Source organism: Aulonocara sp. 'chitande type north' Nkhata Bay, linkage group LG9 (assembly GCF_057382095.1).
Source record: "Aulonocara sp. 'chitande type north' Nkhata Bay isolate Kocher_YH1m ecotype deep benthic linkage group LG9, A_spYH_male_GT1.1, whole genome shotgun sequence".
NCBI lineage: Eukaryota > Metazoa > Chordata > Actinopteri > Cichliformes > Cichlidae > Aulonocara > Aulonocara sp. 'chitande type north' Nkhata Bay.
This window is the reverse complement of record NC_141352.1, coordinates 15,433,856-15,455,387: the sequence shown is the minus strand read 5'-3', so window position 1 is coordinate 15,455,387 and position 21,532 is coordinate 15,433,856. Positions and strand designations below refer to the sequence as shown.

The following is a 21,532-nucleotide window of genomic DNA, read 5'->3' as shown; positions in this document are numbered from 1 at the left end:
GGGATAATGTCGGGAGAACCGAGTCCAGGCGTTGTCTGAAGTTGCCGTTTCTCATTTGTAGCACCCAACAGGGCATTGTGTGTGTCATACGTTTTCTCACTACTGGAAATATTCCCTTAAGTGAGGTGGAGCGCCTGGGTAGATCGTGCAGGAGGCACTTCACATGGCCCAGATCAGTCCCTGTGAAATCTCTGAATAATTACATAGACCTTCTGCTGTCGCTCTGGCAATGGAAAGTCCATTTAATGTCCAATCATCTGAAGTACATGTGTGAAAATGGCTTATGTGTTTAAATTGAAATGGGTTTCCCTAACTGTATGTTTGCGTGTACAGACATGTTATATCTGTGAGGACCAGGGGAGAGAGAGTAAAGCAGCCACTGGAGCCTGTATGACCTGCAACAAACATGGCTGCAGACAGGCCTTCCATGTCACATGGTGAGACTCACTTGCATCGCATTAACCTCACTTGACAAAGACACACTTTGTTTCTTCAGCTGTTCACTCGCTTTTAAGACCTCTAGCTTTTAATGCTGACAGCACTGGGCAAAAAAAAAAAAATAGCATGCAAGAAAATATATATTGAGTAACTTTAAATGTTAATATTGCCAACATGACCTTTAATGGTAGTTTGCTATGATTGCTTGTCTTACATTAGTTTAAGAGCTGAGCGCATTTATCGACCATTATAAATGCCAATACCACTATATCTGCAAACAGCTAGTATTGGCCGATGTATCGATATGTTGGGCTCTAATGCTAACCGGCTAGCAGTAGTACTCTTTGGTAATACCACTTTGTTTTTCAAGAGGCAGTAGGGACTTACTAAAGCACTTAACTTGCCTATCAGTCCAAAATGAAAGGAAGAAGTAGTTCTGTTCTTACAGAGTGCATATTCTAATGGATATTTCACATTTACATTGGAGCAGCTGTGTAGCATTGCCACCAATGCTACTCATAGAAATCATCCAACAGCTAGCCTCTGTGGTAATTTCCAGGAGAGGCTGCACATCCTCAGTTTCCAGCAGGGTCTTTGCTGTCACAAGTCCAGGAAATGAGGTTGGGTTAAGAAGTTGAAGAAGTGATAGCAGCTGGGTTTTGCATCCATACTGTTCCTTAATGGGATGCTAACTAGCTAATAAATTGGATTACGTCCTGCAAAACATGCAGCGGGAGTTTCTAAACTCCAGAACTCCACATCTCAAAATGAGCTAATTTCATATTGTGCTGCTGGTAATGTAGCTCTGGGATGTCAAGCTTGTGTGTATTTGGATAAGTTTCTAGTTACTCACAATTATTAGTGTAGTACTGCACTGAATCTGCATTGTTTTCTCCAAGTAATTATGCACTGCTACAATCTGAGTCGTTATTCAAACACTTTGAAAACGTTATTCAAAGTTTGTGCAATGAGGCACAATCACGATGAAAGTTGTTTCAGTATCTCTGGGTGATGTAACAGAAATGACAGTAGCCCTGTTTTAGAAAAAGGAAGTAGACCTTTTATTTTCCTCTTTTTCTTCTTCTCTTATTTTAATAAATATTTCTTCATCTTGTCCAAACCAGTATTCCTCTTCTTCGTGTACAAATCATAATTTTTTTTGTCGACTGTCTGAATTTCCCCCCACTACTCTCCACCACAGTGCCCAGTTTGCAGGATTGTTATGTGAGGAACAGGGATCAGATGCAGACAATGTCAAATACTGTGGATATTGCAAATACCATCACAGCAAATTGGTAAGTGTACTCTCAGATTTTTGTCATTTTCCAGAGATAACTTGCCTATTGTGTCTGTTTTAACAATGTGGATGAGAATGTGTTTTCCGTTCCACTAACTACGATTGGTGATAAGCATGTAGACATAACACACACATCACACAATTACTGGTTTACTTTCAGCACAGTGAGAAATGCCGTTCTTTTATCTCTACTTTTGTGAATTGTACATAATCTTTTCTTTGCTATTTTTCTTCTATCCCCATCTCCCCTCTCATAACTGTGTCCTTCTCCTTAATGCTTTTTTTGTCACATCTTTCTCCTCCTTTTTTCTTTTCCAAACTTTCAAGTTGCCCCCCTCCCTTTAGCCAGCTTCCTGCAACTTTCAAAGACTCTTCCCTCAGTCTCACAGCTTTCTTCTTTTTTCACCTTTTCCTTCCCCTCTATCTGTCTCACTCCATCTAGCGTTATCCGTTCTCCCATCGCACCCTCCACTTCCTCATCTGTTTGTCCAAAGGAAGCACTGGCTACAGTGGACTGGCTTTGTAGTTGCTGGGGCCCTTTGAGCCTGTTGCTATATTAATTGTGTAATATGACTTCTTGTTTTCAATTCAGTGTAGTTTCAGTTCGTTTCCAGAGGGCATCTTCTCATTTCAGTTTAGTTTTTGTTAGTTTCAGTGTTAGTTTTAGTGTTTTAATTATTATCTTTCATTATTTCACAGAGAGCATATGTCAAAGACAAGATATAGGAAAAGAGACAGGTATAATAAAAACACATGAAAGCAGTTCACTCAGTGTTGTAGACATCCAAAGTCTCAGTAAACATGTTCATCTGCGCTTCATCAACACTAACTACAGCCTTGATTGTGACCAAAGACTGCCTAGCCCCATTTTCACAAGGCAAGCAATTGTCAGTGTTACTTTTAGTAAGGAGCTACCCTTGTGGCCTTTCAGGACAGATGCTTTATTTTTAGTAGTTGGTGAAACGTAGTACTAGTGGGGAAAAAGATGTTTTTACATTTTTTAGCTCGCTGAGCCTATTGAACTCTATTGCTGGCTTTTTAAATGTTACCATTTCCTTGGAGTTGACACTAAACTGATTAACACTGTATCAAAAGTCTTCGTTGTTGTGATGTCAATACAAATTTTACATACAGTCGGCAGTTTGCATGTCAAAGCCGAACAACCAAAACAGTAGCTTATCTAGGAGAGGTAGTCTAACCTGTCTGGGTTTGGTTGGCATAGCAACATTTGTTTCTGACTATATCAGAATTGACATATTTTAGTGTGTTTGGCCTAATAAACATTCTACTTTGTAAACAGACTCAACAGCAGCTTCATTGGCTGTGGGTTGGGCTATGCCAAGAAAAAAGCTGCATTAAAAATGGAAAAATAAAATCCCGATAGATATTATTGGCCTGTTACACAGAAAATCACACGAAGGCGGGCCTCTACACACTGGCCAGCTACATGTCACCATCAAGCAGAATTTAGTGACACAAAAGAGCTATGAAAGGGCATATGAAGACAAAAATGTAACATCTGGATACTCGGTGGATGTGTATCCAGAGATTACTCGTGGTGCCACCAGTTTTGCATGCACACCTCTGCATCAGCTGGGGGGAGAAAAGCAAATGTGAAAAACAGGAATGAACTATTATGATTTGTGGAACAATGGTGGGATGGAACGAGAAGGCAGGCTTTGTGGTGTCAACGCAAACACACGTGCACACACATTTTGCAGTGTTAACAAATGCCGATGGAAAGACTCATGCTGTTACATTGATCGCTTATAAATTACTTTGGATGGTGGGGCATAATGTCATTAACCTGGCACTGTATGGATGACAGGAATGTATGAGAGAGAAACATTGATGGAGAAAGCTGAATGGATTTCATAAAATGGCGCTTGATGGATATTTACACCATGTTAGCTACATATTTTCAGTTGAATCGCTGAGTATCTAAATTTAATTGGAAACTTGGATTATCCAGCTTTAGTCTTGATTAAAGAGACATTTACTTCAGGTTGTGTGAATTTATTTCTTTCTGTATTTGAAGATTGTAAATGCACGGTTGGGCATTTCTGGCACACGGGTGATGGTCGCTGCAAAACTTTTACTGTTACTAGCCTTGAACCCGGGTTTTAGTCAGAAAAGATTATTGCAGAAGTAATTTGGTGAAGGAAATGATGAGCTCTCAATTCTGCTTTAGGGTCGAGCCTTGTATTGTAGAAGAGAAGAAGGTTCAATAGTTGCTTCTGAGTGTCAGTTTAACATATAATGCCTAAGGCAGCACAGTTCCTGGTTAAAGATCTGTCTTTGAGTGGTGTGGCTGTTATTTGAGGGCAGCGACAGCAATCTGGCCGAGGCTGAGATTAATAGCAAGACTCCAAATATGTACCAGGAAGTCACTTTAATACTAGTTCAGGCAAAGAAGCTTGAAATCAACATAAATACAACTTTACTTGTAGTTAAGATCTTTACTATTGCCCACTAAGAAAAACCAATTGTTTTCCTACTATGGAGTAGTAATTTCCTACACTTGCTTGACTTTGTTATCTATTACCGTGAAATTAATGGCCTTAAATGTAATTTTTGAAATTTATTTATTTTTGGCCGTATTGGCCTTTTTGGGAGTTTTGTTTTGCTTTTTTTTGCCTCTGTCACTAAGCTTGCTCCTATAACTGCCATTTTTATATTTTATATGCAATGCTCATTAATGTTTTTTTAATGATCTTTGAATTTTGACTTGTCCCTGAGTTCAGTCAGAATTTATTTATCCTTTTCAGTTTATTATATTTATTTTATTTTTCAATATAAGAGGTTTTTTTGGGGCCTTCTTTTGGCCTTCTGTCTGTGGACTTCATCCAGTAACTTGGAGTTCCTCTTTACCTTTTAGCGAAGGAGCAGGGGCCGGGGTAGTAGGTCTCAAAGCTTAAGTGACTCTTCCACTCAGTGTATGGATAGACCCCCAGACACGGACAAGAAGGTAAGACAGCCTTAAGATCTTACCCTCTCTATGCCTCCCACCCACGATTGTGGCTCCATCAGAAACATACGCGCTCATTGTTACATGCTCACACTGTGGAGGTACAGGCAGATACACAGTATAAACTTTGAGCAGCAGTTAAAATGAATGTTGGAGAATTGCATTTACGAAAAACTTGAAATGTAGTTTTATTCATTTATTTTTAGCTATTTCTATCCAGATGTCCCAGAAAATAAAAAGGCCTCGCTCATATTACGTGCTTTTTAACGCGTATGAGTTTGCAGAGCAATTTGTGGACAAGCAGAAGGCAAATGAGACGAAGCTTTGTGGAGGGTCAGTGTAGTCGTGTTGCATATTGATCTGTCGGATTGGCTGTCCTATAGGTTTGTTTTTTACATAAAAGTTGGTGTAATAAAATCAGAAAATGTTTTGTTTTCCCTTTAATATATTTCTAAAAGGAAGAAAAACCAATGTTTTTTGTTTTTTAAATACCACTGGTATGGGGGTGCTATCCCCTACACACTGTTGTTTTTTTTGTTTTTTTAACCCTTTAGAGCCGATCGGAGCGGGAACGCTCTGTTATGCGTAACTATTTTTAAATCCCAGTAGCACTGCAACCACGTAAGCTAGCGCAAAAATTTTTTTTGCATATGAAACCGGAGGAGTTGTACTTACATCTGATGCCATCAGCTTGTCCTCGGTCACGGTTTCCTTCCACATAAAGCTTTGCAAAAACTGCATAAAAAGCGCTTGCAGGAACAAAAACATAATATTCCAGAAACACGCTTTGCCGATCCGATCAGCTGTTCATAACACTTCCTACGTTGGAATAGACGTCAGCGCGAACTTTTGCATTTCCGCCATTACCTGCCCGAAACCGGAAGTGACGTCATTTTCGCGGAAATGTAGTCTTTTTTGCGATCAGGGCCTCAGGGCCTATACTGCTCTTTTTAAAAGTTATCTTTGACTTTATGACTTTCTGTGTCGTTTCTGGGATTCTTAGGACTCATATTGCACTGCTGGAAATAGTTTATTTTGATGCATATGCTGCTTTTTTGCAAATTTGCAGTATAATATTTATTTTCATTTTTCCTGCAGTGTATAAAAATTGGTGTATTTCAAAAATAAAACTATGAAGACACTCAAAATAAATTTCCTGTGGTGGGAAACTATTTTGTGCAACTTTTTTGTATTTACAGTTTTGAGGGATAAGACTCTTAAATTTCTCTAACTACAAATATATGTTAAAAAATCAAAAACGATTTTCAATTTTTTTGTAGTTTATTGCACTTTTTTGCAATTTATGTAATTACTATGCACTTAATGAATACATATTATTAAAATCTGGGCTATAATGGTTGTATTGATGTATAGCAACTTGAAATGCTCCCAAAAATGGCTCCACAGCATGTAAAAATATAATATAAGCTCTGGCGGACTTGGTTCTATGGTAGGTCTTAAAGGGTTAATAGCTGTTTATTTATATATTTTCAAAGAGCCTAATACACATACAGCTAAGTACACAGCTGTGCAGGTAGTGTTTTTAAAATAACCCCATTATCTCCCCTTTTCTCTAAAAGCTCCAACATACCAAATTTGAGCTCAAAATTAAGTCTGTTGTACTATTATGTTTGTATTACTACATGATGAAAATGATTAAAACCCTAGCTACATTTTCCATTGAAATGGATGACTGATGGCCTTGAAAGGAATGGACTTGGTATTTTTTCTTCATTTTTAATCAGTGCTTCTCTGAAGAAAAACTCATGGATTTGATTTTTTTTAATAGCGTCTGAGCTTGACTGTAAAATGTATTTCTTTTTTTTTTTGTCATATCTAAAAACTCATCACTGTTTTCTACTATTTCTCTAAGCATGTCTTTTAAAATCACCAAATTAGTTGAAGCTGATGTCCTATTGAGTGATGAAATTGTATTTCAGAGATCAGGCAGCTGGGGTGGCTGAGCTCCTCTGTGCCTACCAGTGATAACAACTTTAATGAATGTGAGATTAGTGTGACTTAATAACTCACGGCTGTTAGTTGAACATGTAATCACAGGCTGTGTGAAATCTGGATTTTTCAGTCAGTGTCAAGTCATCAATTTTACTTTTTGTTTGTTTGTTGTTGTTGAAGAAATGAACTTGGTGTGTTTGTCTGCAGTTGAAACAAAAAACTGTCAGTAAGATATTTAAATATTTACAGTTTAATAGCACAATAAAATTTACTTAAATATTCAATAAACAGTTTATCTGCCCTTTTTAAAGTTGTATAGATTTTATTATCATTCCCTCTAAACTCTCCAGATCCATGTCCTGTTATGATAGTGCTTTAACTGTGGATTTATCCTCGCATCTTTGATTGTGCTTATCACTGGGAAAAGTTTAGCAGTCCGCAGTGATTTATCAAAACAACGACTCCTGCTGCTCGATGGTGTCGGTGTTGGTGAAGGACTCATTGGATAAAACAAACAAGAACAAATGCTTAACATACTCAGACACTTAAAGCTGTTGTGTTTATGTGTGCATGACTGAAAATACTTTAGGCAAGGCCATCTCAGCCTGTCAGCTCACCACAGAATCACTATCTGACATGAATGAAAGGAGTTTAAAGGTGCTTCAGCCAGTTGATTGTTTCACGTTTTTAATCGGGGTTATCTAACACCACTGCACAGATGAAGAGCAGATATTGTTCCAGAATAACAATAATTTTATATCCTAAAGCAGTTTTCATTGCCGGGAGAGCCTGAAGCGCACACATTTAGTTTCTGCATCAAAGACTGTGAACTTTGGACTTTTTAGATGTGGAAAAAATGATTTCAGTGTCCAATTATAACTATTAACTTAAACTGGTTCATATTTAAAGTCTGTATCAACAGAAAAGTAAATGAGCTGTGGAGCTGTGGAAATATAAGTGCCAATCCAAAAGTTATTTTTCTCTGAAGGTAAAAGCAGAAAAGGAAAGAATTTATTTAAATATACGTCATTGTGTTTAATCTTGAAACCCCCGTAAGTGTTTCAAGAATGCATACCGGAGAATTAATGAATGCATGTTAGAGAAAATCAGCTCGGTAGATTATGTTAGTGACGGTGTGCTGCAAGCGCTTTTTGATGCTTTGAATTTTCACTTTTCTCCTGTTGTTGTGTTTTGTTTTATTTTTTTGTTTTTTTTAATACAGAGGGGGGAAAAGAGAATCTATTTTAATTGTGTTAACTTGTAGAAATTTGTGGCATCAGAATTAGAATTGTATGGCACATTTTGTGTGTGTGTGTTTGGCCACGTACTACTCGGTCTTACTGCCCTGGCTTTTGTTAATACTGCCTTATTAGCATTAGAGTATCCCCCCTCCTTGCTTTCTTGCACACATGCGCACATAAACACACCATCCCCATTCCTGGGTCAGAGATCAGTATGCTCAGATTTGTGAGTGTGTGCGCGTTCACATGCCTTTGTTATGTGGTTTGGAGGCTCAGATGTATACCCACCTCATGCTAGACCCTGCAGTCAGCCAAGATCCCCCACGCTGGCCGCATAGAAAAGGCCCGCAGGAAACACACACATCCATACACACACAATGGCTGGTCAGAAATCCTGCAGGAAACTGCACAGGGGAATTCCTGCTAGGCCAGGCCGGATTATTTTCCCCTGTACTTCCTGTTCCTCTCTTTCTGCCCGTCTTCTCTCGCTTCTCCTCACCCCCTGCTCCCTCCCCGTTTGCCCCCAACCCCCCCCCCAAGACGATGTCCTCCTGAGGCTGTTGTGCTGAATTGTGAAGCCATAAAATATGAAACTACATCAAATTATTAGCAGACAATAGTTTCTCTTCCCATAATTGGTACCGGCATTTTCTATATTAAATAAAACGATAACATGTTACATTTTAAATAATTAATTAATGCATTAATACTTGTTATGCGCGTTACAGCAACGAAAAGTGCCAAAATGTGTGCGCCTCATAGGGCTGTTTGTTTTAACGTAGCTGTACTGAAACAAATTGGGTAGTGAGCTTTTTATTTAAAACTGTAGTGTAGATAATCAATTTTAACATGATTAAATGTTGAATAATTACAGACTGTTGATTGGAAAACAGAAGTAATTTGAAGAAATGAAAAATGTATGTGAAATGAAGTCAGATGAATTGATACATATTAATAATAGAGTCTGAATTTCAATACACATAGATGTAGCGAACAAGGGAATGGAGGTTTCTGTGCTTGTATTCTGCAAACTGTGAAGAGACAGAAGGAAAAGTGTCTTTAAAAGTGAATCTCTCTCTTCGGGGGCACGTGATCAGCATTCGACATAGATGGAGAGGATTTCTGCCCACTGCTGAATTGTTCATTGTTCAGGGGTTTGTTGATAAATAGATGCACTCATCATTACCCGCCACCACTCATATTTACCCCACACAGTCTCAAAGCCCTCGCGGACATGTCAAATGATCAGGCTGCCAGCGGTCAGCGTTAGAGAAAGAGGGGACAGAACATGCTGAAAGGCTTTGTCTCTGCCTGTATAATCAATTGACCTGATTGATAAGAGTGTGTCAGGGTAACATTGTGCATTTGTTGTGTTTCCCACGCCCAGTGCTGTGTGTGTGTGTGTGTGTGTGTGTGTGTGTGTGTGTGTGTGTGTGTGTGTGTGTGTGTGTGTGTGTGTGTTATCCGACCCTCTCGGCTCAGGCTCTGTCCATCAACACCTACCTCTGGAATGTTAATGAAAAACAAAAAGGGAATCCCAAAGAATTGACCTCTTTCTCTCCGTCATCTCCCTCTTGCCATAATCGTAACATCTTTGTGTTGCGGCAGAAGCAGCGTGGATCATTTGTTGTCTGTTTTAAATCGCTACCTCTACCCTGTATTTCTGTTTGTTTTCGCACTCTTTATAGCCATTGTGAGAGCTAAAGCACATTTCTTCAGGGTAGTTGCAAACAGCTGGTTGATAACTGGAAAAATGGCCAATGAACCAGCATCAGTTGTGATAAAATATAGCTGACTTATTGATTAATAAATGGTGGTTAATTTGTTTCCTGTAAATATAAGCCCAAATGAGGGGCCCTTATGGAAATGAGACTGGAATTATTAATTATTATTATTAAATATTACTAAACCCCATAAACAGTGTTTGGCCAAAAGAGCAGTTTTTAAAAAACTGTGTTTCTCAAAAGAGCATTTCAAGTTACAAAACTCAAATGAAAAATTCAGAGGTGATCTTAAGCCTTGGTAAAAAGCTGTGACATGTGATACTGAAAATGTAGTTGAATCTGTTTTTAACTACTCCAACTAATAGAAGTTAGGGAGTTAATGAAAATAGTCAGGACTGGAACCTGTTTTAAGCTTCAACACATCCTCTGAAATACAGAAACCAGCAGAAGTCCTAACCTCATTAACGGTTAGCATTAACGGAAGCTGGCGTGCGGAGATGTCGCACTGGAGCTGCAATCTACTGATTCGGCTGGTGATGTCTGTTAACTGCCACTCGCAGAGGAAGTCTGGCTAAACTGTCACAATCCGTCTCGCAATCAGTCCTCAGCGAAACCCCGGGTGGGGAAGAGAAGGGGGAGGGGCCGATTATGGTGTTTCGGTGTTGTTGTGACATCGAACATCCCGAGCATGTCGAGTCCCACGTCGTCTCTCAGGATCGCTGCGTATTTTCACCATATACCTCCAAGAGTGTGCGTGTGCGCGAGTGCACGCACGTGAGGCTACGTCTGCTAGTACGCACGTACAGAAAAGTGTCAGGGCGTGCATGTGAGGTGTAAATGCACTGGCACCCAGCCACCACCTCAAGGGTGCGAGAGAGGGGTGGCGGTGTGTGCGCAGGTTTGTGAGGGTGTAAATTGAGCTGTGATGGCCCAAGAAAAAGGATATGATTGGGTGAAGCGACAAGACCTTGCACGCATCAGCACGAGCGCAATGCTCAGCTCTTTACCGCAGCATGCTAAATTGTTGTTGCCTCCTGGTCCCCTTTTATCTCTCTTCCATCACTCTCTTTGTTTTTTGTGGATCGCCAGGCTTTCATCTCAGATTGAGTCTTTGAAATGCACTGCGGCTTCTTTCTCTGCCTCTCTTCACTGAACACACATGCACGCCGACTCGGTCTCCTCCACTTAGGTGCTTACATCCCATCTCATACATTAGCTTTTCCGCCAAGCACTTTTAAACAATGGTCTAAAATGTCCCCATAATCTTTTTTTTTTTTTTTCTTCTTGCCATTTTTAGTCTTTTCCTAGTGTTTCAAATATCCAAAGAACTAAGGTTCTTTTTTCTGGCTTTGTCCTTATTTCTTTCCTCCATTCACTCACGTGCTGAAAACCTTCACTCATCTGTTTTCTCTTCCCTCCCCTCCAATTTCAATCAGAAACATAAGGAGCGAGACCGGCACAAACCGAAACACAAGAAAACCTCCATGGACATGTCCCCCTCCCTCATCCTTCCGAACATCATGGTCCCAGAGAAGGTGAGAGCACCCCTCCTTTGTTTTGGTGATTAGTAACATGTGATTAAATATTAGAGTCAGAGTGGCTTACCTTGATTTATCTTTGTTAAACTCTTATATCCCTAAAACATCCTGTGGCCTTGATGTATTTTTCACTCATCTTTTTCATTTGGCCGTGTTTTTGATAATTTCCCTTCCTGTTCCGCTGTTTTGATTTTCTTGTCCTCCCTTTTTCTCCCAATATCCTTTTTTTTTTTTTTTTCTCCCATCATTCTCTCTCTCTCCCTCCCTCCCTATTCATTTATTTATTTTTTTAACCTTCTTACAGACCTATAACAGTGGCAATTCAGGGGGAGGTGTCTCCTCTCTGCAAGCGTCTTCGCAGAAGCGATTAGATGAGAGCGCAGCACGTTTTACCAACGCCAACTTTCAGGAAGTGTCGTCTGCTCACTCTGGCAGCAGTTCCAAGGACGCCTTGGCTGCAGACAGCGTCAAGGCTGCGACTGAGGTGAAGAACAAGAAGAACAGCGGTGGAGGTCACACGGTGGGACCGAGGGGTGGCCGCAAGTCTCTCACCTCCTCAGGGAAACCCCTCCCCTCTGCTGTGGTCACCATGGCAACTTCCTCTACATCTGCCTCAGCTTCAACTGGGCCTTTCCATCAAGGTGAATTGATGGTTGCAAATGGATCTCAATATTTCTCTCCCCCCACACACACATGGCAGTTAGAAAAGTGAGAATGCAACGATGGCTCTTCTGGTATTTTTACCCTGCACACCCACAAGAAAAACTGCAAATGCATTAAAATTGCAAAGCGTTATTTAAAACCTGAATGAACTTTTGATTCTCTGGTTTTATGGGTCCGTGTGTGCTGTGTCATTGACTGGATATCAGTCGGGCACCAGACTTTTGTCTCTCGCCGTGATAAGACTGTTTTGTCTCAGCTCTGTAATCTGGGGCCCCGTCTGAGAACAGCCCCGCGCACACAAACACAGGCCGACGGAACATGTGGGGAGGTCATGACGTGAAAGGAGTCACTGTTCACTCCTGTGTGCTCCTGTGTTTTGCGCTGTTACAGCCTTGAAGCCCTTGTCAGTTGTGTGTTTTTGTCTAGCAGAGAAATTGTGCGTTGTGTGCGCTTTCAAGAAACTGATGCAAGGGAGGGCTGCTTGACGAGGAAGGGCTGACTGTAGAGCAGATAGAGAGCATTTGAACTGATAAAATGTCTATTTTTGTTATCTTGTTTCTGTCGCTCTCAAGATGATCGAAAGGAGTGTGTTCTGGAAACTTGTACAGCTCTGATGTGTCATGCCTCTCCTCTCTTTGTTCATTCCTGTCCCACCCGTCTTTCATCCACCCAGGCCTCCTGTTGACCAGTGCCAGCAAGACCCCCTCTGCCGCTTCCTCCTCAGACTTCCTAAGTTTCACAGATTCATCGTTGCGTCCCGGTGGTGGAAGTACCTTCTCCTCCCCACCGTCTTTCAGCAGCTGCCTTGTGAAGCCAGGCTCAGAGGGTGGAGCTTCAGAGGGAACTACAACTCTCTTTGGTTCTCTTATGTCTGCAACCACAGCTTCAGCAGGTGCCACACTTCTTTTTCTTTAAAAAAAACACAACAATATAATTTTTGTTTAACTATTAAAAATATGTAACAATCACATTAACCAATGGGAAACACTGTTCTTTCTCATCATTGCAGTGGGTGGAAAGCTGTATGAGAATTCCCACAGTCACACAGTGAGTGAGACAACAAGCCTCGTTGGGTCCACTGGCTACAAACGGCCTCAGCCCTCGAGCTCAGGACTGGGGATCAGCGGAGCAGCCGCAGGAGGAGGGGAAGATGGGGTAAAGAAGAAAAAGAAGGGCAACTGGCGAAACAGATTTGGACCTTGCTTTACCACAGACGTGAAGCCTTCTGAGCCCGCACCCTCCCTAACTCTCCCCACCACCTCCACCGCCAACACCACCTCCTCCTCCACCGCCTCGCCTTCCTCCTCTTCGTCCTCAACGCTCTCAGGTCGCCCATGCTTAGTTTCCAGCAGTGGATTAGGGGTTGGGGTAGGAGGAGGATCAGGAGGTGGAGAGAGGGGGCTGGGGGTCATGGGCGTGAGCGGTGGGATTCAAAAGTCGCCGTCACTCCTCAGGAATGGGAGTCTGCAAAGCAACAGCAGCTCTACAACCACTGGGTCAGGTAAGGACGACTGAGAAATGTGACGCACAGCAACGTTTCACAACCCCTTTTAGAGTTTCGGAGACTTGAAGCCCGTCTGTCAGTTCTCATGACAGAATTAGCTTTATAGTTTCGCTGTAGCTGAGCGAATAATGAAATCAATTTTGGCAACTGAAATGAGGAACCGTGCTGGTTTCATTCAAGATCTATGGGGTAGTTGTGACTTGTAAGACCCCATTGTGCTCTCCAGTTTCATTACAATGATCAAAAGGAAAGTAGTTTGTGTGAGGCATTGTTGCAGCAGGTTTTCCAGCTGCTGAATGTAACACACCTGGGCAGCATATTTTAAATATTGACAATCAGAAATGGCCAGAGCCGGTGACACCTCCATGTTTGTGTGTAAGAGTGTGGGTCTGTGTGTTCCTGCACACACGTGGAAGTGGTCTGTATGCCTTCTTTTGTTGTTGTTGTTGTTGTTTTTTTTTACTTTCTCATCGTGTGTTTTCAGTTGCTTGGCAACTGTCTTTATGCTTTGGAGTTTCCCTGATGGAAATGGCTCAGCACAGCCCGCACATCCCACATCTCCCTTTTCTTCCAGAATCATCACCCTTTTGTTTCTCCCTCCTGCTCTCAGCTGCTCGCACCTACCTGCCTTCTGCATACAGAACCAACACTCACCTGTTGATGCTGTGTGCACCTGGAGCTCTTAGTGTTGACACCCATACACGTGCACGCAAAGAAAGTGGACATGGTTATTTAAATTCATGCTACGGATGAATCCACTGATTAAGCTCAAATCCGTTGCTGATCACTAGGCTGACTTCTGTGAGTCTTTATCTCATATTTAGGATATTTTTGATTTAAGCTTTTCTAAATTGTCCTTTTTCCCTAGAAGTGATCGTTTCAAGTGATTGATTAGCCCTACATCTGTTCTTGACCTGTAGCTTTAAAACTTGTAGCTGTGATGAGTATTGGACATTGCAGCTCAGCACCAGATGGATTGGACTGCAGCGTTCACAGAAAGCGAAGATTCAGGAGTAATTATGTTGTTTGCAACAGAGCAATTTGTAAAATGTGAAAAATGATGAGATTCTGATCAGAAATGTGTTGCTAGGCATTGGATGGTTGGCGGTCTTGATTTGCATTGTGTGTGTAGGAGTCGTACTTTTAATGGGAATGTTGTATTCTTGCAGCTCTCTGCCTGAATCAAACCAAAATCGTAACCATTCAAAGCTTAAGTGTGTTAAAACTACAGTCTTCACAAATACTCATCTTCTGTTCTGCATTCAAAGGTGGGTTTACTTTATATTTGAGTTGTTTTGGTCATGAGCGGGTGAGTCAGAGGACTGGTTCTGTTTGCTTTCTGAATTTAATTTTTTGCAGCAGAGGTGGTTGAGCTTGTTTGTGATTCCACATCCATTTTACTTTCTGGTTCTTTTTCCTTGAGCAGTTGGGGGCATTTCGGGCTTCAGCTGGCGAGAGAAGATAGGGCAAACAGTGGTGGTTATGTATGACTGTGCATCATACGTATGCGACTGTGAGAAATTAAATCATGTGTTCTTCTTCCTACTGTAAATATTTAGCCAGGGGTTAATGCAGGGCAGTAATGGGGAGGATCTTGGTGTTTATCTCCCCCTCCTCTGTCCTGTCTGCTGACTCCACCGTGCTGATGGATAGATAGTTAGCCTGATAAATATGTGGTGTTGGGTGGGGAGAAGCAGGGGGTGAGATTTTGGCTGGGTTAATGTTTGATGGCAGCGGGGTCACCGATGGGACGGACAAGCTCGCAGTAGTTTTGGTGTGTGGGGGAGGAGAGACGCTGGGTGAAGCAAAATTTATTCACACTGGTGACTATGTATGTGTTTAAAGAGAAGAAAAGCAGACAAGAAAACAAAAGATATCATTTATTCTTATATTTATTAGCTAATTTATGAGATTATTTTTACCCCTAACACTTTTTTTTAAAAATGAATTTCCTCAATTATCAGCAGCTTGGTGTCACCTCTGCAGAGCACATGTGAGAGGTTGTGAAAGCAAGGAAATACTCTGTGAGCAGGATTTAATTTAAATAACAAATTAAGCTTAATGTTAAAATATGAGCATGTCTATTATTAAAATTTGCAGGTGTGTAATAAATAAAGTAACATCAGAAGAAATTATTTAAAGATTCACAAATGTCAGTATTTTAAGGCAATACTGGAAAAATAGATAAATAAATGTAAAAAATCAGTAAATGGAGATTGGTTTGTAATTAGTACTTTTTTGGGGGGATATTGTGTGATATTGTGCCACGTCACAAGAAACAGAGAATTTATTATAAAAAGGGACATTTAAAAAATAATATATATTTTTAATGTAAATCAGAATATTTCCAGGTTTTTCACTAAACTGTAAACAAACTGTAGCAAATGAGTTTCTAGTGTTTAAAAAAAAATAGTAGTTTAGAGACCTGAATATGCCTCTTCTTATACTTATTGTGGAAACTGTTAAATTTAGTTTGCCGTTGTTGACTCTGAAACCGACACGCCTTTATCAGTCTACCACAAACCCACGTACATTTTCTGATGCACACACTCGTTGTGCGTGTTACAGTTGCTGTCCGTGATTTGGCTCTAAATGCATGTCTGTTTATCTTTGGTGGTAGAAAATTGTCAGAAAAACAAAAGGCTTTCTGTTGCTGAGACGTTTGTCTTTACATAAACATCTCCACGTTTAAACTCTGATGAAGTAACTGTCTGCAGTCTTTGGGAAAACAAGCTGCAAGGCTCCAGGAGAAAAGACACTGAATCAGACGTTAAATAACAGAATGTGATGGCATGCACTTTGTTTAATTTAATGTCATCTTTTTTTATATTCTGCATATAGACGACACAGATTTCTTCGTGAGATAATATCGGCTCGAACTAATCAAGGTGGATGTTTTTCAAGCTTACAGGCGTAGTGAGCAGGAAGGGAAAAGGAACAGGAAAGCTGGGCGATGGAGGCTGTTGTGCTTCAGGGGCTTAACAGTATTGATCATACAAATAGGTTATAAGTTTTACAAGCTCAGGTTTGTTTGTGTGTAAAGAAATATAAATATATATACTTTTTTTTTCTTTGTCTTCTTTTGAAAGAATCTTGCCACGAAAAGCAGTAATTAAATCTTAAAGGGAGCAAAAATACAGGTTAAGGTTAGCAAGTCCTCGTGATGAACAGCAGCTTTGTTTTGAATGGCCCTAATACACGTTTTTCAGATTATTTATTTATTTATTTATTTAATTGTCAGCTCAGCCCGAGAAATGTTAAACCTCTGGTCGATCTTGTAATCTACTTTTTGGCTAATTCCTGTGAATCAATAAATTTGGAGCAAAAAGAAAGAAAGAGTTTAGGAATTATAATAATTGTAGATGTTGAAAATATAATTGGTGTGCACGAGTAATTCAGTGTACATGAATTTAGTGTACTTGTTAAATTTGCGGGAATATTTTCATTAAAATTGTATGAGTTTGGGGAAAAACTTGGGTTTAGTTTGGTGATCTAATTCAGGAAAATAAATTAAACCCTTTTTTTTTTTCTTTTTTTTTAAGTGAGGATCAAATATTGCATACACGCACTGTGACACATAAATGACATTCAATTTTGGGACATTTAAATTACCCTCTGTATTATTATATTATAATGGAAATTTGAATTAAAATGAACCTTTCCCCCCCTCCTCCTGTTTCCTGCACTGTTTTTGCACCATCCCTTTGTGTGTAACCCATTTCATCAATGGCATTAGCTAAACTCTGATGAATTGTTGGTTTGGCCTCTAATCCAGCTGCTAAAAAATCTTGCAGGAGCTCATGCCCCCTGAGTCTCAGCAGCCCTGCTTTGGGTATCAATTTTTCTGGTGCATATTACAAAGTGTTATAAATAGTATGTAGGCCCATGTAGTGTGCTATCTCTCTCCCTCTCCCTCCCTCCACCCCTCCACCCCTCCCCTCCTGGCACAAAGATCTCTTGTTCCCCCAGTGAATGCGTGCTGCCCTGAGCCATTCAGGCTTTTGTGGGCCTGAGGGGCCCCTCTCTCTCCCCCCCTCCTCTGATGGGGTCAAAGGGGGGCAGGGGCAGGGTTTATCCCTAGTTAGTGGACGAGCACAAGGGTGTGTGAGGGGAGGAAAGAGAGCGAGCAGGAAGATAAGAGAGCGCAGTGTTTTTTGTGGATGTGTTAAAATACAGGAATATGTATGCGTGGGTGAATTACAGCAGTTTATATTTTAACTATAATATATAATTGTTATTTTTAATATGCATATGGGTAAAATTGGTGTGTTTTGTTTGCAAGACAAAGAGCACAAAAGGGAAGAACTTTGTTTCGTCTCTTATCCCTCATCTCAGTCCTTAAATATTTGATTTTAAGGTGTGTGTGTGTGTGTGTGTGTGTGTGTGTGTGTGTGTGTGTGTGTGTGTGTGTGTGTGTGTGTGTGTGTGTGTGTGTGTGTGTGTGTGTGTGTGTGTGTGTGTGTGTGTGTGTCTGTAATTATTGCAGTTCAGGTTTTTTTATGACTATAAAGACACTAAACTATCTTACTGCATACAAGCCTGCATACTGAACTGTTCATTACATTTGTTGAGTTTATTAATGACACATTAAATTTCTAACAGATCTGCAGTTTGTTGAAACTTTAATTTCCTTATTTCTGTTTCTCTGGTGATTCCTCCCCCCCCCCCCCCCCATTCATTCGCCCTGTATTTTTTTTTCTTTGTTGTTGTTGTTGTTGTTGTTGTTTTATTAAAAAGGGTCAAATGAAGTCGATTTAAGGCGGGTAACAAGAAATATATTTACACTTACTGCGCAAGTGCGTGGCTATTATGAAAACAAGATAATGGCGGTAAAACAATGAATAATTATTCTGAGAAAAATCGACTGTTAAAAATTTAATGATGCTTTCTAAGTCAAAATTGACTTGTATAAAATAACTGCATAGTCTGCATACAGTGTGTAAACCAAAAGAAATTGTATGTACCAAAAATCAAGGCTGGTGTAAAATTTTAAAGCGGTCTGTTATTCAGACTTTTAGACTAGACGCTAAAAGCCCACATTCATGTAACCCATGACGATGTGACAGCGAATCATCATACACGGCAGCAGGGCACAGAAATGTAGATCTCCTCTACTTTTGCTAAACTCTTTGTTTAATCATCTTAATAAACAGCTTATTTCTCCCCAGGTGTTTTCTCTGTTGCCGATGGGTCCTCATCAGGGACGGGAGCCGTCACCATGGGCGGAGCCAACTCGGAGTTGTCACAGCAACAGCAGCCCACACCTTCTCTAGCCCCTCCCTCTCCGTTCACTGCCACAGCGCCGCTAAACAGCACGGCATCAACACACGTGAGTCTGCGCTACAACCTTTCTACACTCACGTATATGGAAATACACGCTCATCAAAGCCACCATGACGCACACTGTCTCTCTCACACACACACGCACACACAGTCTATTCAGCACCCTCTACATCTGCCCATTCATCCACATCTTTGGCATCTTTGAGCTGAAGTGCAGATAAACTGTGGGAATACAAATAAACCAAAGCACACTAATTAAACGTCTTCCGCACCAAATCTCTCAGCACTATTGTTAATCCTCCGCACGTTAATTGTGTGTGAAATGTGTGTTTCCCGACCTTGTGCGCATTGTGTTTTCTCAGCTCAGTTATTCTGTAGCCAATGGTGAGGCTGCACCTGTAGAGGGTCGCTGTAGCTCATTCAGAGCACAAAAATAAGTCTTCTTAACATTTCAACTACAGCCTAATTAGTTTTTCCTACGTCTAGCGAGCGAGGTCTGTGAGAAAATACTCGAGTTATTTTTATTAATGAAACTGATAGAAATCTGTTTTTGTGACACAGAGGGAACATTGATAATTCATCTTTTTTCCCCTTTTCTTTTTGAAAGCGAGTACACATTCAAGTTCCTCTATAATGAAATGCTAGACAAACCCACCAAGGCTCTGTGTTGTTATAATATGCCTGCACGTTTATGATTTTTATCATGTCACTCAATGGGGAGAATGGTGACGGGGGTGGGGGGGCTTCTGGGCCAAGCTGGGAAAGCACTCATTCACAATACATTATGTGCGAAAGTGGAGAGAAATCAAGGCTGCGTAATTAAAGGAAATCAGTCCCATCGTGAAACATTTAAGGATTTGTCTTTTTTTTGTGGGCGGGAATAATGGAATGGAAATAAAAATGGTAAATTTTTAAATGTATTTCCATTTAAACCTCATATATAAAAGCAGCAGTTAAGCACTTTGAATGAATTATCCAACACCTTTCTCAATATTTAGGCTTTTCTTCATTTTCACTGTGCACTGCTGGCTCATATAACCCTGATATCCAGTTTTAAGGTTGTTGCATCCAACGTGATCAACTTGGCCCCTTTCAAAGCACCTATCTCCTAGAAGGGTGCAGCTCTTCTTCAATCACTGACCCCAGTGTCCGTCCTTTCAAAACGTCCCCAAAGTCTGCATTCTGTCTCTGTCCACCCAGCCCCATCTTTCGCCCATGTCCACTTACCACCTCTCTTTCGCTTTCTTTCTCTCACACACACACACACACACACACACTTTCTCTCACCCTCGACCTTCCTTCTCTCCGTCCCCGTCCATTTCTCTTCCCCCCCTTCTCTAGTGTCCTGTGATGTAATGACATCTGACAAGCACCACAGTAGGGATGGAAAGATAGATGGTGGGAGGGGAGGGGTTGCAGCGACTGTGTGTTTAGGGGGGTTAGCGCTCTCGCTTTGGATTCGCTGGCTCGGCCTTCATCTCACCCTGCTCCTTCTCTGTTCAGCACATATTCTAGAGGACGGGAGGCCCAGGGAAGCACAGGATATCACGCCTGTTTTCTGCATGTATAGAGGAGCTTGGGTTGCGGCTGTGTGCGAGTTTGTGTGTCTGTGAGAGCGAGAGAGAGAAATGAGACGAGGGCTGCAGAAAGGAAGCATGGGGGCGACTTAATAGAGACGGTTTCTTTTTTCCCCCCACAGTTCTTTTCAAATTGTTTTAAACATGTGTGTTAGTTTGTAAAGTGTGATGCAGGCCTTTGGGCAGCAGACAAGTGAGCGCACACATTCACTCACACACACACACACACACACACACACACACACACACACACACACACACACACACACACATTAAATCGAATTGGGAGTAATTACACAACTATAGAAGGATGCCAACAACAGGCTTTCCTCTGTGTGTGTGTGTGTGTGTGTGTGAGAGAGAGAGAGAGAGAGAGAGAGACTGGGTGAATGACAGAGACCATTTGCTATTTTCAGTGCGCTAGCAGACTCTTGGCCTACTGTTATTGGCTATCAGCCCAGGACAGAGAAAGGGAGTGCGAGAGAGACTTTAATGAAAAATGAATGTAAATGAAAAATGAATGTTGATGGGAAAGGGGGCAGGATTATGGCACTGGGAGGAGGACGGGGTGGGTGTAGAAAGAAATCTGAAGTCATTTCAGAGGAGGATGAAATAGTCAGAGGGAACAGGTTCCATTTTTGGAAATTAACCTTTAATAGGAATTGGAATTTGCGGGATGATTTTCTGTATTTACACCTACTGTGTGCATAAATTTCTGATATGAGATCATGGCTTTCAGGCTTTGTTGTTTTATTCCTCTGAACCTCTCCAGAAATTTAAACAAATATATCCTAATCACCCCTAAAGCAGTGGGACAGAATACAGAAACACACAGGAGTTTTACAGACTCTCTAAAGTCTCTGTGTTTTTAGCCTTCATGTAACTGGTCTTTATGGCGTATTTATTTCAGCTCAAAATCAAACAATTTTACTCAAAGAGTTTTCTGATTGGAAACAAAGCGGAGAAAGTGTAGTAAAGCAAACTTACCCAAACTGTCAGTTTAAGCTGTTTTAGTTAAGTAACGATGTCTGGCCTTCACAATTTTTCCACACGTAAGCTGGACGAGAAACTACAACCTTGTTTCCAACGATGAATTTTAAATTCTCCTTTTTTTCCCTCATTTACTCCTCAAAACACTAGTTTTTGTGCAATCAAAATGGTCAGCCATTTTGTCCTTCTAGATGGACCTGATCCTCCTGCTCATGCTCCACCCTCGCTGTCCTCGCTCTCTGTCGACCCCACCCTTCACTCCACAGTCCTTATTTGGGAAATGCCTTAATTGGATTAAACTCTATGCATCAGAAACACTTTGTCAGCATGTCAGCGTATTGTCGGGGTGCCGAGGC

General features: G+C 41.0%; 1 protein-coding gene across 5 annotated transcripts in view; it reads left to right on the top strand.

Moving 5' to 3' along the window:
• mllt10 (MLLT10 histone lysine methyltransferase DOT1L cofactor) overlaps positions 1–21,532 on the top strand; it is a 51,496-nt gene that overhangs the window by 16,789 nt on the left and 13,175 nt on the right. For 4 of the 5 annotated variants that reach the window (XM_086306047.1, XM_086306046.1, XM_086306048.1 and 1 more), the window contains 8 exons: positions 334–437; positions 1,640–1,733; positions 4,614–4,703; positions 11,058–11,156; positions 11,464–11,800; positions 12,496–12,714; positions 12,832–13,323; positions 18,495–18,655. In XM_086306047.1, the coding sequence (XP_086162173.1) occupies positions 334–437; positions 1,640–1,733; positions 4,614–4,703; positions 11,058–11,156; positions 11,464–11,800; positions 12,496–12,714; positions 12,832–13,323; positions 18,495–18,655 (1,596 nt within the window). The remainder of the gene's footprint in view (positions 1–333; positions 438–1,639; positions 1,734–4,613; positions 4,704–11,057; positions 11,157–11,463; positions 11,801–12,495; positions 12,715–12,831; positions 13,324–18,494; positions 18,656–21,532) is intronic. The other variant, XM_086306049.1, reaches the window with a different exon arrangement.